This window comes from Oncorhynchus clarkii, chromosome 32 (assembly GCF_045791955.1).
Source record: "Oncorhynchus clarkii lewisi isolate Uvic-CL-2024 chromosome 32, UVic_Ocla_1.0, whole genome shotgun sequence".
Taxonomy (NCBI): domain Eukaryota; kingdom Metazoa; phylum Chordata; class Actinopteri; order Salmoniformes; family Salmonidae; genus Oncorhynchus; species Oncorhynchus clarkii.
In genome coordinates this window covers 27,218,473-27,235,596 of record NC_092178.1, presented here as the reverse complement: position 1 = coordinate 27,235,596, position 17,124 = coordinate 27,218,473, and the positions used below count along the sequence as shown (strand labels likewise).

Below are 17,124 nucleotides of genomic sequence, written 5' to 3'. Positions count from 1 at the left end.
ATCGTAGAAGGCGCCAGGTGCACTTCCAAAATTGGGTAGTTCATCATCAGTTCCTCTTGTGTTAGTCATTGCACACACTACATGACTAAAAGTATATGTGGACACCTGCTCGTCGAATATCTCATTCCAAAATCATGGCCATTAATATGGACTTGGTCCCCGCCCATGCTTTAACAGCTTCCATTCTGAGATTTGCTTCCATTCAGCCACAAGAGCATTAGTGAGGTCGGGCACTGATTGTTGGGTGATTAGACCTGGCTCGCAGCCGACGTTCCAATTCATCTCAAAGGTGTCCGATGGGGTTGATGACTGGCTTGCACAGAGCCCTGACAAGTTCTTCCACACTGATCTCAACAAACCATTTCTGAATGGACCTCGCTTGTGCACGGGGCTTTGAAATGCTGAAACAAGGGCCTTCACCCAAACTGTTGCCACAAAATTGCATAATTGTCTAGAATGTCATTGTATGCTGTAGCGTTAAGATTTCCCTTCACTGGAACGAAGGGGCCTAGCCCAAACCATGAAAAACAGCTCCATACCATTATTCCTCCTCCACCAAACTTTACAGTTGGCACTATGCATTCGGGGCAGGTAGCGTTCTCCTTGCATCCGCCAATCCAAGATTCTTCGTTGGACTCTCAGATGGTGGACCGTGTTTCATCACTCCAGAGAATGTGTTCCAGAGTCCAATGGCTGCGAGCTTTACGCCACTCCAGCAGTATTGTGCATGGTGTGCGGCTGCTTGGCCATGGAAACCCATTTTATGAAGCTCCCGACAAAACGTTATTGTGTTGAGGTTGCTTCCAGAGGCAGTTTGGAGTGTTGCAACTGACAGACAGACCATTTTTACACACTACAGCACTCGGCGGCCCCGTTCTGTAAGCTTGTGTGGCCTACCACTTTGCGGCCCAGCAGTTGTTGCTCCTAGACGTTTCCACTTCACAATAACACTTACAGTTGACTGAGGCAGCTCTAGCAGGGCAGAAATTTGACGAACTGACTTGTTGTAAAGGTGGCACCCAGGCTGTATCACAACCAGCCGTGATTGGGAGTCCCATAGGGCAGCACGCAATTGGCCCAGGGTCATCCAGGTTTGGCCAGTGTAGGCCGTCATTGAAAATAAGAATTTGTTCTTAACTGACTTGCCTAGTTAAAATAAGGTTCAATAAATAAAATGACAGTGCCCCTTTGAAAGTCACTGAGCTCTTCAGTAAGACCATTCTACTGCCAATGTTTGTATATGAGACTGCATGGCCGTGTGCTCGATTTTATACACCTGTCAGCAACGGGTGTGGCTGAAATAGCCAAATCCACTAATTTAAAGCGGTGTCCACATACTTTCGTATATATTGTGTACCTTTATCGAGCTGTTTATAACTTAAGAAATGTCCAGATCACCTAGCCCATGATCAGCTAACTTTCTTTTTTTTTACTTAGATGTTGTAGCACATAGATACTGTTGTAATTTTTTGGTTACTCAAATATCACAAGAATACACATTAGACATGGCATTAGACAGAATTGGAAGAAAATTTGCTTTAAAACTACAACATTTTCTTTGCACCCCATGACAAAATGTGTAGAATTACAGGAAATATGCTTTAATATGCTTTAAACCGGAAATTCTCTCCACCACCAAGAGGGGTGTGAACAGTTTGTCTCATGAGCAGTTCTTGTGCACATAGAAATAAACATGGCGTGTGCTGGACGGGGGGGTCCCCGAGTGAAAATGTTTGGGAACCCCTGGCCTAATACATACAGACACACCATGAAAAGATGAGGGGAACATTCATACTTCAAGAGAGCAGGCGGTCAATGATGTTGATTATGACTTGCCTTCATCTCAGGAACCTCCTAGCACATTGCTACTCACCTGTGTCCCCACCAATGAGCAGGTAGAACACATGGGGAGGGAGGGGGTTGGGCTGCTGGATGTCTACAGCCAATGCCCTTTCTCAACCCCTTCATTACCATTACATTCAAGTTGGGCTAATGCAAAGAGAATAAACATTGCCTTCATAACAGGTCAAATACACAACACACTAATGTCTGTGGCTTTGCTGCCACCCAGTCATTTCTGGGTGGCTTTAAAGAGAGCCACTTTGGCATAAATACATATTTCCAAAAGACTGGCGTGTGTTCAAGAAGAATGGAATTTGATCAGCTAATTACAAGCCTGATCCGAGATGGGTGCTAATTCCATGTCCCCTTAGAAAAACCACATATCTCTGTAATGTCCTTGTACAGTACACATTACCTGTGAGGAGGAAGAGAGGCAGAGGTGGTCATGTTGGGATACTTACCAAATGCAGTCAGCACCAGTGTGTAAGTAATCAATGTATGGAAGGCGGTTTTGGTCTCGAGACCAGCATGAGGTAGAAAAGACCATGCCAATGTTCAGCCAGGGAATGGTCACCCCTACGGAGAGACAGAGGAGTCCGTTTTAAAACAGCAGAGACCACAACAGGCCTCACAATGGGAAGATCGCAATACTCCTAGCGTCCTCTCTCCTCAGCTCTTTCTCAAAACCCATTGGAGGAAAAGGTCACAAGGGAGGGACCTCTGGCATTCTTATCCAATGGGTTTAGGGAAGGAGACGAGGAGGATGCAACTGAGATCTTCCCATTGTCTAAAGGAGAGAGAGGTGCCTCAGGGGGGAGGGTTTGTGTGAGAGAGGGGTTGAGGATCAGGGGTGAGGGTTTGTGTGAGAGAGGGGTTGAGGATCAGGGGTGAGGGTTAGAGTGAGGATCAGGGGTTAGGGTAGAAATCTCACCGGGCACGGCTCCAAGATGCCGCAGAATGGATCCAGAATTATTTGGGAGGACAGTGAGGTTCCATCCATGTCTGAAACGGAGAGTGAACAGTCACTGTCAGGTTTAGATGGAGGACACAAACAGTCACTGTCAGGGTCAGATGGAGGACAGTCATTCCACAGTGGCCAGTCAAGAGATATTGTTAAATAAATAACGAGCTGCTTATAAAAGCCTTCATAAACACTACACAAATGTGTTACAAATTTATAACTGTAGGTCATGCTTTATAAAAGGGTTCACAAATGTGGCATAACCGCCAATGTCAAATACGACATAACCCACTCTATGGCATAAGAACCTCTTAAAAATCATTAAATTGAGGCTTCACAAAGCATTTATAAATCTGTCATACTGTATCATATTTGACATAGCGGGTTATGAAACATTGGTGATTGTCAGTTATGCCAAATTTATGAACCATTTATAAAAGCATGAGATATGGTTATAGATTAACACATGTATGTAGTGCTTATGAAGACATTATGAAGGCTTTATGAAGCCAAACGTAATAATGTGGGACCATATTGGGTATTTCTATGTTTAGCGTGTGATGACATTGGGTCTTCTTACTTAGAAAATGGCTCGGACTTTCCCACAGGGAAGCCACTTCCGTGTGTGTTGGTGTCCACTTTCCCATAATGCACTGCCACATGGCAGTGCCTCTGCTCCACTATCCTCCAGTATTCTTGCTGTCGAGGAAGACAAAAAGGAGAAGTGAGCAGTGATCGAATAAAATGTGCACAACAAAAAAAAAAAGAAGAAGAAAAAAAAAGAAGCTTCATGTACAGTAGTGACTAAGACACGCCATTCTTACCTCGACCTCAGCAGCACCGGGCTCTTTGTTAAAGCACATGGTCATGGTGTTCCTGGCTATCCTAAAGAAGTTGGTGAGAGATACAGATTTCCCCTGCAACACAAGATTGGCCACATAGTACAACTAGCATCACACAGAGGCAGGTACCCTGTAAAAGCAAATACCAGCCTATGGACGAGCCTTTAAGAGAAACATATAGCCATACACACACCGGGGCTAAATTATGCAATGAAAAATGAACGACTGGATGACCCGAGTGTACTGTACGCAAGTCTCTGCAGCTCCATGTCGAACGTTTCTGAGCATGACTAGCTAATATGAACCTTCCCTGGGATGCCTCGTCAGATTGGAGGGGCCATGATGGCGTCGATAAAAACTGCCTGTACTGTCTCTGGGTTACTGTAATTGTCTTATGGGTCTGCTTGTGTTGGGGAGGGAAACGATTGAAATGGAATCCAGACCAGAACGGCGTTTGAGATGTCATGATCACAGACACACAGCAGGCTAGGGTTATAAACTATATTACATCACACCTCCTCTAACCTGTAACCCCGCACATTTACTCAGTACCGGGCCACCTGTAAATAGCCTCGTTATTGTTATGTAATTCTACTGTGTTACTCTGTATTTTTTAACTTTATTTTATTTTAAAACTATTTATTGAACTGCATTGTTGATTAAGGGCTTGTAAGTATGAATTTCACTGTAAGGTTTTTCACTGTAAAATTTCACCTGTTGTATTTGACGCATGTGACAAATGTGATATGATTTGAGAAGAGCAGCAGGGGGAGCGTCTGGGTCAGGAAGCTGTCGTGTGTGTGTGTGTGTGTGTGTGTGTGTGTGTGTGTGTGTGTGTGTGTGTGTGTGTGTGTGTGTGTGTGTGTGTGTGTGTGTGTGTGTGTGTATCCAGTGGAAGTCGGAAGTTTACATACAGTGCCTTGCGAAAGTATTCGGCCCCCTTGAACTTTGCGACCTTTTGCCACATTTCAGGCTTCAAACATAAAGATATAAAACTGTATTTTTTTGTGAAGAATCAACAACAAGTGGGACACAATCATGAAGTGGAACAACATTTATTGGATATTTCAAACTTTTTTAACAAATCAAAAACTGAAAAATTGGGCGTGCAAAATTATTCAGCCCCCTTAAGTTAATACTTTGTAGCGCCACCTTTTGCTGCGATTACAGCTGTAAGTTGCTTGGGGTATGTCTCTATCAGTTTTGCACATCGAGAGACTGAATTTTTTCCCCCATTCCTCCTTGCAAAACAGCTCGAGCTAAGTGAGGTTGGATGGAGAGCATTTGTGAACAGCAGTTTTCAGTTCTTTCCACAGATTCTCGATTGGATTCAGGTCTGGACTTTGACTTGGCCATTCTAACACCTGGATATGTTTTTTGAACCATTCCATTGTAGATTTTGCTTTATGTTTTGGATCATTGTCTTGTTGGAAGACAAATCTCCGTCCCAGTCTCAGGTCTTTTGCAGACTCCATCAGGTTTTCTTCCAGAATGGTCCTGTATTTGGCTCCATCCATCTTCCCATCAATTTTAACCATCTTCCCTGTCCCTGCTGAAGAAAAGCAGGCCCAAACCACGATGCTGCCACCACCATGTTTGACAGTGGGGATGGTGTGTTCAGGGTGATGAGCTGTGTTGCTTTTACGCCAAACATAACGTTTTGCATTGTTGCCAAAAAGTTCAATTTTGGTTTCATCTGACCAGAGCACCTTCTTCCACATGTTTGGTGTGTCTCCCAGGTGGCTTGTGGCAAACTTTAAACGACACTTTTTATGGATATCTTTAAGAAATGGCTTTCTTCTTGCCACTCTTCCATAAAGGCCAGATTTGTGCAATATACGACTGATTGTTGTCCTATGGACAGAGTCTCCCACCTCAGCTGTAGATCTCTGCAGTTCATCCAGAGTGATCATGGGCCTCTTGGCTGCATCTCTGATCAGTCTTCTCCTTGTATGAGCTGAAAGTTTAGAGGGACGGCCAGGTCTTGGTAGATTTGCAGTGGTCTGATACTCCTTCCATTTCAATATTATCGCTTGCACAGTGCACCTTGGGATGTTTAAAGCTTGGGAAATCTTTTTGTATCCAAATCCGGCTTTAAACTTCTTCACAACAGTATCTCGGACCTGCCTGGTGTGTTCCTTGTTCTTCATGATGCTCTCTGCGCTTTTAACGGACCTCTGAGACTATCACAGTGCAGGTGCATTTATACGGAGACTTGATTACACACAGGTGGATTGTATTTATCATCATTAGTCATTTAGGTCAACATTGGATCATTCAGAGATCCTCACTGAACTTCTGGAGAGAGTTTGCTGCACTGAAAGTAAAGGGGCTGAATAATTTTGCACGCCCAATTTTTCAGTTTTTGATTTGTTAAAAAAGTTTGAAATATCCAATAAATGTCGTTCCACTTCATGATTGTGTCCCACTTGTTGTTGATTCTTCACAAAAAAATACAGTTTTATATCTTTATGTTTGAAGCCTGAAATGTGGCAAAAGGTCGCAAAGTTCAAGGGGGCCGAATACTTTCGCAAGGCACTGTACACCGTAGCCAAATACATTTAAACTCAGTTTCACAATTCCTGACATTTAATCCTAAATTCCCTGTCTTAGGTCAGTTAGGATCACCACTTTATTTTAAGAATGTGAAAAGTCAGAATAATAGTATCACATTCCCAGTGGGTCAGAAGTTTACATACACTCAATTAGTATTTGGTAGCATTGCCTTTAAATTGTTTAACTTGGGTCAAATGTCTCGGGTAGCCTTCCAAAGGTTTCCACAATAAGTTTGGTGAATTTTGGCCCATTCCTCCTGAGCTGGAGTAACTGAGTCAGGTTTGTAGGCCTCCTTGCTCGCACACACCTTTTCAGTTCTGCCTACAAATTAACTATAGGATTAAGGTCAGGGCTTTGTGATGGCAACTCCAATACCTTGTCCTTAAGCCATTTTGCCACAACTTTGGAAGTATGCTTGGGGTAATTGTCCATTTGGAAGACACATTTGCAATCAAGCTTTAACTTCCTGACTGATGTCTTGAGATGTTGCTTCAATATATCCACATAATTTCCCTGCCTCATGATGCCATCTATTTTGTGAAGTGCACCAGTCCCTCCTGCAGCAAAGCAACCCCCACAACATGATGCTGCCACCCCAATGCGTCACGGTTGGGATGCTGTTCTTCGGCTTGCAAGCCTCCCCCTTTTCCTCCAAACATAACGATGGTCATTATGGCCAAACAGTTCTATTTTTGTTTCATCGGACCAGAGGACATTTCTCCAAAAAGTACGATATTTGTCCCCATGTGCAGTTGCAAACTGTGGTCTGGCTTTTTTATGGTGGTTTTTGAGCAGTGGCTTCTTCCTTGCTGAGCAGCCTTTCAGGTTATGTCGATATAGGACTCGTTTTACTGTGGATATAGATACTTTTGTACCCGTTTCCTCCAGCATCTTCACAAGGTCCTTTGCTGTTGTTCTGGGATTGATTTGCACTTTTCGCACCACAGTACGTTCATCTCTAGGAGATAGAAAGCGTCTCCTTCCTGAGCGGTATGACGGCTGTGTGGTCCAATGGTGTTTATACTTGCGTACTATTGTTTGTACAGATGAACGTGGAACCTACAGGCATTTGGAAAACGCTCCAAGGATGAACCAGACTTGTGGAGGTCTACCATTTTTTCTCTCTGAGGTCTTGGCTGAATTCTTTTGATTTTCCCATCATGTCAAGCAAAGAGGCACTGAATTTGAAGGTAGGCCTCGAAATACATCCACAGGTACACCTCAAATTGACACAAATGATGTCAATTAGCCTATCAGAAGCTTCTAAAGCCATGACATAATTTTATGGAATTTTCCAAGCTGTTTAAAGGCACAGTCAACTTAGTGTATGTAAACTTCTGACCCATTGGAATTGTGATACAGTGAATTATAAGGGAAATAATTTGTCTGGAAACAATTGTTGGAAAAATGACTTGTGTCATGCAAAGTAGATGTTGCCAAAACGACTTGCCAAAACTAGTTTGTTAACCAAAAATGTGTGGAGTGGTGAAAAACAAGTTTTAATGACTCCAACCTAAGTGTATGTAAACTTCCGACTTCAACTGTATGTGTGTGTAGGCCGAAGTGTGGGCAGGGTTGACACAGAGAGAGGCAGGGCAGGGAGATGTGGAGTAGAGAAGCAGAGGCCTGCTGTCTGTGGCTCCATTTCAACCAGCTCAGCACTGACCTACATTCCATCAGCTAGAACAACAGAATAAAGCTAGCCTCACCTTGTAAATACACTTGTGCTGGTCACTGAGAACACCTTTCTCCATATCCGCCTCCTCTTCCTCCTGCTGTGTCTTGTCCCCATTATTCTTTTCCTGAGCGAACAGCCTCCGGCGTCCCACCTTCAGCTGCTGACTGTCCAGCTCCTTCAGCCGGCTGCAGAGCTGACCATTGCTGCGCTGCACCAGACTGCCGGCCAGCCCGTTCTTAGGCTCGTAGCGCGGCAGGGCCAGGTTCCTCTCTGTGTGGCCCTCCAGGGGCCCCCTGAGGCGTTCCAAGCCCTCCTTCTCCTGCAGCACCTCCCTCTCCAGGCGTTGGTGCTCCTCGGGGGACAGAGAGTCATACGACAGCAGGTACTGGAGGTAGGACTCCTGCAGCTTGGCCAGACGGTCCTGGGCTGACTTGGGGATCCGCAGCAGATCAGCCAGTTTACTCCACTTCTTCAGGTCCATCACCTGCTGCATGCCGCCCATGTCATTAATCAGCTGGAAGAACCGAGCCAGGTCAACCTCACAGCCACCTGGAGGAAGAGAGGGAGATGGGGTCAGATACAGGGTTAAGCCTAACCCAAACCCCACAGCCGCCTGGGGAGAGAGGAATGGGTGAGGGTCAATGGCCATGAGTTTAACACTTCTTCGATAAGTCATAGCACAACATCGGCCGCATGCTTATACAGACTCAAACATTTATTTCAGTCAGATAAACAGCCTCTTTCAGTGTAAAAACACATAAAGCTGCTGAGTGAGAAATCTAAGGTGTCAAGCAACATGCTAGGTTGTGGTTTTACTGCCTCACAGACATACATCTGAGTATTGTTATTGACATCTGCAGTAAAAATACCAGATACCATTGGTGGAATGCAACAAACATTTTATTGTATTGTCAATACCTCCGAGACCCAATGTTTGCTAAAGCGGTTTGGTTTGAAACATTCGTCCAGCCTATATGTGTGTTTGACTGTCAGACCAACCAACGACCAGGGGGATCGGGTTAAGTGTGTGTGTGGCTGGTAAAGTAGGGACAGTCTAAGAGTTAGACTCACCGATGAGCGGGGGGTCTTCCATGGTGATGCCCTGAGATTTGAGATGCTTCTTGATGCAGGCTAGCCTCTGTACGTTGGGGCCCCAGCGACGGCCCAGCTTGTGGATGCGCTGCACCTGGGTCACAAAGCGCATCTCATCGTTCAGTTTGCACTCTGGGCGCCAGTCAGCCGGGGGAACCACCCGACACAGTCCGCAGGGCTCCGCCCCCTCCCGCACAGAGTCCAGGTACACCAGGGGGTCCTGGAACTCCCGCTGGGTGGGGCAGAACACTGGCGCCTCACCCAACGCCGCCCAGCTCACCCTGCTCCTCTCAGCCCTCTCCCTCTCTCTCTCCCTCTCCTTCTCCCTTTCCCACTCCCTGTCAGGCCGGGGCTCTGCTGGTTTGTGAGGGATATGTCCAGGGTTGTGTCCAGAAGTGTGGCAAGGGGATTCTGAGGTAGTTGAGCGGTTGTGGTTAGGGTTAGAGGCAACCTGCCCCCGCTGCTGTGCTTGTCTGATGAACATCAGCTTGCCGGCTGACGCCCGCTTGGGCCGCTGACGCTCTGGCTCTGGATTGGCTGGTGGTGTGGCGGGAGGAGTCGGGGGAGGGGGTGGGGCTAGCAGGGTCGGGGGAGGGGTGGTTTCCATGACAATGTGTCCGTTGGGGACCACGGTCTTGTCCTGACATGCTTTCTTACTGCGTGTTTCCAGAGGGCTGGTCTGGTGCTGTTTTGTCTTCTTAGGGTTGGGGTTATTCTCCAGGATGACCAGCTGACCCTGGGAGTCAGCCACCGCCCCGATGGCTGCTACCGCCACCTCCAGCCTCCGCTTGGAGTTCCTCAGCCCCTCACGCCCCTGCCTGCCCACCTCCTGCTTGGCACAGAGGCGACCGTTGAGGCGCACACCGCCCCCATTAGCCACCTTGTACACCCCATTGGATAATAGCACCTGTTTGCGTGTTTTTGCTTTGCTATTCTGGGCTTTTCCTGAGTTGGAGAGGGGGAGTCGCTGGTGGCGGTGGTGATTGTTGCTATGGGCTCTATGGGAAGCAGCAGTGCTGTGTTTGCGGTGGTGATTGTTGCTATGGGCTCTATGGGAAGCAGCAGTGCTGTGTTTGTGGTGGTTCAGTTTGGTTTTCTTGACCAGTTCTCGTTTTCCTTTGGTGTGTGTGACTTGGCCCTTCACAGTTTTGGACGGCAGTCTGAAGTCTTTCGTTTTTTGGGCACCGGCCGTGTGCACGCCTGGCTGGGAGAGCCGTGTGACGCCGTTCACTTTAAAGACCTGAGAGCGAGAGAGAGAACGAGAGAGAGAGAGATCAGAAACATTTGTTCATAAACATTCTGTGTTCTAACACACACACACACTCTCTCTCTCTCCCTCCGGAGCTGTGGCTTCAAATTGAAGAAGTACAAACTAGTAAGCAAACATTTTAAACTGCTGCTATTCAATGAAGCCTATACATGGGTTGTTGTACTTTTAAATCTGCTATTGTAGACAAACACTCCTCACAGGGCAAGAAAACGAAACAATGTTAACTTCAACAGCTGAAAAAAGCCATCCCGGCCCAAATCAGAGTGAGGCTTTAATTTTAGAGCCAACTGCTGTATGTAGAGAACACTACATAAAAAAAGGTTACGACTTGAAACTCTATCCCAGCACATGAAGACAGTTTTATTTGGTATAGTTTCCTTAAGCTCTTTAATTCGCCTTTAATGCCTCAAATAAAAGTTTTTTACCCTGCAGATCTGAGAACCCCTGCTGAACATGTGAGCTCTGAAATGTAGCTAGCTTAAGTTACATCGGGGGCCTCACTGGCTAAACGCAGCTGGGGGAATAAAGCCATCCAGACCCACCAGCGGAAGAAGCAGAGTTGTCTCCCTCTCTCTGTTCCCTCTGCTGCCCCCTGAACACCTCTGCATTAGGAGTACAATACAGCTGCAGCCCTGCTTCTATCAGGTGCAGCCAACACAAAGAGAGGCTATTAAAAGATAAGGGGAGTGAAATGTGACCCCCTTCATAAATCCTGCTCCCCTCAATAGTGGAAAAATACACACACAGACAGAGAGCACGAGAGAGAGAGAGAGCGAACCCCGTCGCCCCGGCAGGCCAGAGTGATGGATGGCGGAGTGGCTAAACGCAGTGTGACGTCTGCCAGGGTCTCAAAGCAGCACGATGCCAAAGATTCAACAAATACATCAGATTCTCAACTCTAGAGGGATAGAGCTATAACCAAAGACAACATCAGATTCAGAGACTTCTGTCTGCAGAATTTAAACACCTTGCTTAAGGGTCAAACTCATCCATATTGCCTTCACGACCAAAAGAATAGAACAGAGCCAGTGGGCCAGCTGTGACCAAAACAGATATGCTGACAAAGGCACAGCGGGCTGGGTGGTGGTTGTCTACTTTAGTTTCACCACTAGAGGGCTCACTGGCTCTACTCTGCTGCACAACTCTCTCAAGGATTGGTGTGCACGTGAGCAGCGGCCTTTGCTCTGTAATAGTCTGGTCTGAGACAGAGAGGAGCGAGAGAGAGGAGACGGGCTATATCCCAGCCCTGTGGAGAAGGTGAAGGCCCCTGTAGAAGGCACTGAAAGACTGGTGAGAAAAAAAATCAAGAAAAATCATTACAGGAAACAGACAGAGTAAGCGAGGGAGAGGGAGAAAGAGTGAGGGAACAAGAGAGAACAGAACCACAGCCAACTCTCTGAAGTGGATTTTGGTCCCATGTGAGTGGAAAGAGAGGAGGGGGGAGGCGGGGGATGGCTCAGGATGACATCATGTGTTGCTATAGTCCATCTGCAGGATGGCAGGAAGATTAAACACGGAACATCTGCAGCTCAGCGGCCCATAGGAAGAGGACGGATCTACAGCAAATCAGCTGCTCATAGGAACAGACTGGATCCACTGCAGCTCAGCAGCCCATAGGAACAGACTGGATCCACTGCAGCTCAGCAGCCCATAGGAACAGACCTAGAGCTCAGCAACCAATTTGAAAAGACCGGATCAGGAAGCGTAACCGTGACTCTTCCAGCGCATAGAGAAACGGACACACTTATCAATAAAAATAAAACACAAACAATGTAGCACTCAAAAGTACATAAAAACAAGCACATCAATGTGATAGCTGAAAAGATGGTCTTCGAGGTCTGTCTACATGAATAGTCTTCAGCATAATGACTTTTAAAACCGAGACAAAGGTCAACAGGAGACAGGAGCAGCAGCTCAATTTTCCTGACCAAATAACATCCCCCAGTTCAGATTTCACAGAATATCATTAGTCTGGCTTGTGCTAACTAAATGCTGTATAAACAGGGCCAATGGGTTCTTGTATGATAATAATTTGAACTATGGCTGATTCCCTTCCACAGACTAGGGATCATGATCTCGTTGCTATCGGCCAGGGGATTGGATATCGCCCTGATGCTGCACTCTCACAGTTAATATCAGAAGACTAAAAATGTGAATGCCTCAAAATGATTGGAGCTCTGTTGCCAAGGACGGTGAATCTGCCAGTACAACACATGAGCACACACACAGGGAGACAGACAGAGAGAGCGAGAGACAGAGAGAGACAGAAAGCAGAGAGAGGGCAGAGGGCTAGAACAAAGGCCAATCACTTCAGCGTAGTTTGTCTTGGCTCTCCCCTGCTCATTGAGATTCATTGTTCCTTAATTAGTCAGTTGGCGGCACTTAAAACCGACAGGCCCGGCATCGACATGAGACAGCGTGGCCCGGCTCCGGTGTACCGGCTGTCTGGGGGAGCCGAGCTGCCGTTCATGATGCTGCTCTCTCTGACGAGAGGCAAAGCTCCCAGTGCTCCCCTCTGATTAGCTCATGTAATTGTCAGAACCACAATGTGCATTTTAAACTGGGCCAAAGGTACTCTCTCTCCTCCCGTCATCCTCTCCTCCTTAGCAGAGCTCCTTCTTGGACAGGAAGGCAGCTTTGACAGCCCAGCTCCAGTAGTAAATATAGTAGCAGACTGCATCTGTGTAATGATTGTGTTTCAAAGGCAGGAGAGGAAAGGAGCTCAGGGATTTCACACTGAGCATGCTGCTGTTACGTTACTATATTAATAATATGTCACCGTTCATCGTCGTCATACATTACTGCTCGTCTAATGATAATGTCTGCTCTCGCCTGGTGGTTACTGAAGCATGCTGGTCAGCCATCTTTATGACCGTTATAGAGAGTTACATATTAGCCGAATTAACCAAGCATACTGTTCAGGTATAGATGCAGTACCTGCTTGCGGGGCTCCTCTGCAGCCCTCCTGTGAGGCAGTCCATTGGTAGTGTGGCCCCTGGCTGTGGCCTCTGGCTGGCTGAGGGCCTGCTCCCTCCGGGCCTCGGCCCTCTCACTGCGCTCCCTCACCTGCACCCACTCCTTCCCTCTGGGCTTTTGGCTGTCCCGGGGCGACTTGCTGTGGCCATTCAACACTGAACAGGAGAGAAAAGATGATCTTAGATCAGTTTAGAAGGTTGAACACTGGACCAAAAGTAGAGAAAAGATGATCTCAGATCTGTGTAGAAGGATGCTGCGGTGTTACAGTCTGAACTTAAAATGGATTAAACATGTTTTTTTCTGACCCATCTACACACAATACCCCATAATGAAAAAGTGAAAACGTGTTTTTAATGGCCAGGCCCAGCCAATCAGAATGAGTTTTTACCCCCAAAAAGGGCTTTATTACAGACATAAATACACCCCCCATTGTGTTGTGACAAAACTGCACATTTTAGGGTGGCCTTTTACTGTCCCCAGCACAAGGCGCATCTGTGTAATGATCCGCTGGTTTAATCAGCTTCTTGATATGTCACACCTGTCAGGTGGATGGATTATCTTGACAAGTTATAAAACGCTCACTAACAGGGATGTTAACATTTGTGCACACCATTTAAGAAAAATAAGCTTTTTGTGCCTATGAAACATTAAATCGGATCTTTAATTTCAGCTCATGAAACACGAGACCAACATTTTACATGTTGCATTTATATTTTTGTTCGGTATACAAGTACACCCCCTGGACAGAATGTTAGTCTATCGCAGGGCCTTATCTCCAATCAATCTCCTTAATGCAGAGTGTCAAGCAGAAACGCATCAGGTCCCATTTTTACAGTCTTTGGTATGACTCGGCCAAGGATCGAACGCCCAATCTTCCAATCTCGGGCCGGACAGTCTAAATAACAAGGCCACTGAGTTTGTAGAGAGATGAGGTAGTTATTGCACACAGAGTGAGTTGATGCAACTTAAGTCACTTGTTAATAAGCACATTTCTCATCCTGAACTTATTTAGGCTAGCCATAACAAAGGGGTTGAATACTTATTGACTAAAAACATTTCCGCTTTTCATTTGTAAAAAAAAATTGAAAAACATAATTCCACTTTGACATTATGGTGTACTGTGCATAGTCCAGTGACACCCCCAAAACATCTCATTTTAATCCATTTTAAGTTCAGGCTGGAACACAAAAGTCAAGGGGTGTGAGTTTTTTTCTGAAAGCACTGTATATTAAAACCTCAACAAGAATTTATAACGTCAATGAAATATTTTCTCCAGTCTTGTACAGTCACTTGTGGGGAACATTATGTTGGTCAAGCACCAGACTACAGCCCTGCTAACCTCAGACTAGTGCAGAAACACTGATATTAACTGTCTGAACCATTCAATTAACACATATTCAATAGTTCTCGCTTCATATTTTATGAGGTTCACTTTATTTTTACAGTGTTTAAATATCAACCCCCCCCCCCCACTCCATCTGCCAAAGTCCCTTGCTGAAAGGCTGGCGTTTTGAAAAGCTACTAGAAAACGCAACTCAATAAAAGGTGTTTAATCTAGAAATGTAAACATGGCTGGGGTTATTGAGGTGCAGGGTAATGAAAGCAGAGCTCTGTGGTTTCTCGCTCGCTCTTTCTCTGTGCCTTGCAGCTCATATAAACTACTGGAGTCCTGCCCATGCTGCATTTTAAAGTGTCACATCTGACACACGGCCTTATAGTGTACTGTACTGGCCAGGTCTGACAGTGTACTGGGAGACGGGCTTCTACGGTACTTACGGCCCAGGCCTAACACTGTACTGAGAGCGAGTGTGTTGCCATAGGACAGGCTAATTTGGTAAATATTGCTTTGGCCACGCTACTATGTCCAAGTGCTCACTTTCTAAACCCCTGTCTGCAAGTCTAGAGGAAGAACTGAAACACTGGCCTTGTTTCCATGGGGATTGCCTGGCCTGGAGGATATGTTGTCACAGGGAGGACTACAGCGTCTGGGACACAGCGAGCAACACCAAGCATATGCCACTGATAACATGTAGATGGTTCTTGCGTGGCTTTGCCTGCTTGTAGCTTTCACCACCACTGGCACATTGTTCTGTTTTAACGTGACGCGTTTCCTTAAGACAAGCGCCCCTCAGAGTCACACACACTTTCCCTCGAGAGATTTTCCAACTTTCCTGTTAAGCTGTCCATCTCTCCACGTCTGGGCAGCGTACAGTGTGTGCATGTAAGAGGCGGGGCTGTGGGGTGTGCGCTCCTTGTTTTCCGTCCCTGTTCCCCTCCTCCCTGGCTAGCTGTGAGCTGAATGCATAAACACCTTGTTACCTCTGTTCCCTCCTAGTGTTAATTGGAGTGGAAAGATGGAATGCTCCCTCAGAGAGGGAGAGAGAGTGCGGAGACTAACTTAGACATGCTCGGCTGCAGACAGCTCTACACATGTGGGTCTCTTGTACGTATTAGGTCCATTCCACCCGTTCCACTTCGGCCCTCAGCCGTGATTGGTGAGTGTTAAATATCTGTGTTGTGATTGGTCAGGGCAGTTCGGGGTTAGGTTGGTGAAAAGGAGAAAGATGACAGTTTCTTACTGTTGGGGTTAGGTAGGTAAGAGGACGTTGTCATACCGTGACCGTTGACGGCATGTTTCCCTGGGGGTTTGCCCTTCCTGGGCGTGGACTGACAGGAAGTAGACGCCACGCTGATGTCTGGCTTCACATCCTCGTATTCCTCTTCATCGTCATCCAGCTCATCTTCATCCTGAGAGCTCCCAAAGTACGCCATGTTACTGGGCAACGCTGACAAACCTGGGGGGGGGGGGGGGGGGGGGGGGGAGAGAGAGAGAAGAGACAGAGCAGGTTAAAACCAATGAGAACCTACCGAGCAGTTGTGTGGAGAGGAGAGAGAGAGAGCTACTGCAGTCGTCTGAGAGTGCACCATGCAATACTGTAAAATCACAGCATCCCAGAAAATGTCATAAAAGCAAAACTGGTGATTTTAAATCTCATGGTGTCTAAAACTAACTAACTCCGATGCTTCCCACAGTGTCCTTTGGGTGGTGGACCATTCTTGATACACACAGGAAACTGTTGAGTGAAAATCTCAGCAGCATTGCAGTTCTTGACACCAAACGGTGCGCCTGGCACCTACTACCATACCCTGTTCAAAGGCACTTCAATCTTTTGTCTGCCCATTCACCCTCTGAATGGCACACATCCACAACCCATTTCTCAAATCTTAACCATCCTTCTTTAACCGGTCTCCTCCCCTTCATCTTTAACCGGTCTCCTCCCCTTCATCTTTAACCGGTCTCCTCCCCTTCATCTTTAACCGGTCTCCTCCCCTTCATCTTTAACCGGTCTCCTCCCCTTCATCTTTAACCGGTCTCCTCCCCTTCATCTTTAACCGGTCTCCTCCCCTTCATCTTTAACCGGTCTCCTCCCCTTCATCTTTAACCGGTCTCTTCCCCGTCATCTTTAACCGGTCTCCTCCCCGTCATCTTTAACCGGTCTCCTCCCCGGCATCTTTAACCGGTCTCCTCCCCGTCATCTTTAACCGGTCTCCTCCCCGTCATCTTTAACCGGTCTCCTCCCCGTCATCTTTAACCGGTCTCCTCCCCGTCATCTTTAACCGGTCTCCTCCCCGTCATCTTTAACCGGTCTCCTCCCCGTCATCTTTAACCGGTCTCCTCCCCGTCATCTTTAACCGGTCTCCTCCCCTTCATCTTTAACCTGTCTCCTCCCCTTCATCTACACTGATTGAAGTGGATTTAACAAGTGACATCAATAAGGAAGCATAGCTTTGACCTGTTCAGTCTATGTCATGGAGAGATCTTAATGCTTTGTAAACTCAATGTATATATCTCTATTATGTGTGGGACTAGTTTGTAACAGAATACCTCAATTAAAATCACTTGGAG

General features: G+C 46.6%; 1 protein-coding gene across 1 annotated transcript in view; it reads right to left on the bottom strand.

Moving 5' to 3' along the window:
* Positions 1-17,124, bottom strand: part of LOC139391725 (protein Jumonji-like) — a 90,545-nt gene that overhangs the window by 5,050 nt on the left and 68,371 nt on the right. Inside the window, exons 6-13 of the mRNA XM_071139224.1 lie at positions 15,833-16,012; positions 13,179-13,372; positions 8,951-10,211; positions 7,911-8,428; positions 3,628-3,720; positions 3,384-3,502; positions 2,774-2,844; positions 2,304-2,418 (exon numbers count right to left, since the gene is read on the bottom strand). Coding sequence (XP_070995325.1) covers positions 2,304-2,418; positions 2,774-2,844; positions 3,384-3,502; positions 3,628-3,720; positions 7,911-8,428; positions 8,951-10,211; positions 13,179-13,372; positions 15,833-16,012 — 2,551 coding nt within the window. The remainder of the gene's footprint in view (positions 1-2,303; positions 2,419-2,773; positions 2,845-3,383; positions 3,503-3,627; positions 3,721-7,910; positions 8,429-8,950; positions 10,212-13,178; positions 13,373-15,832; positions 16,013-17,124) is intronic.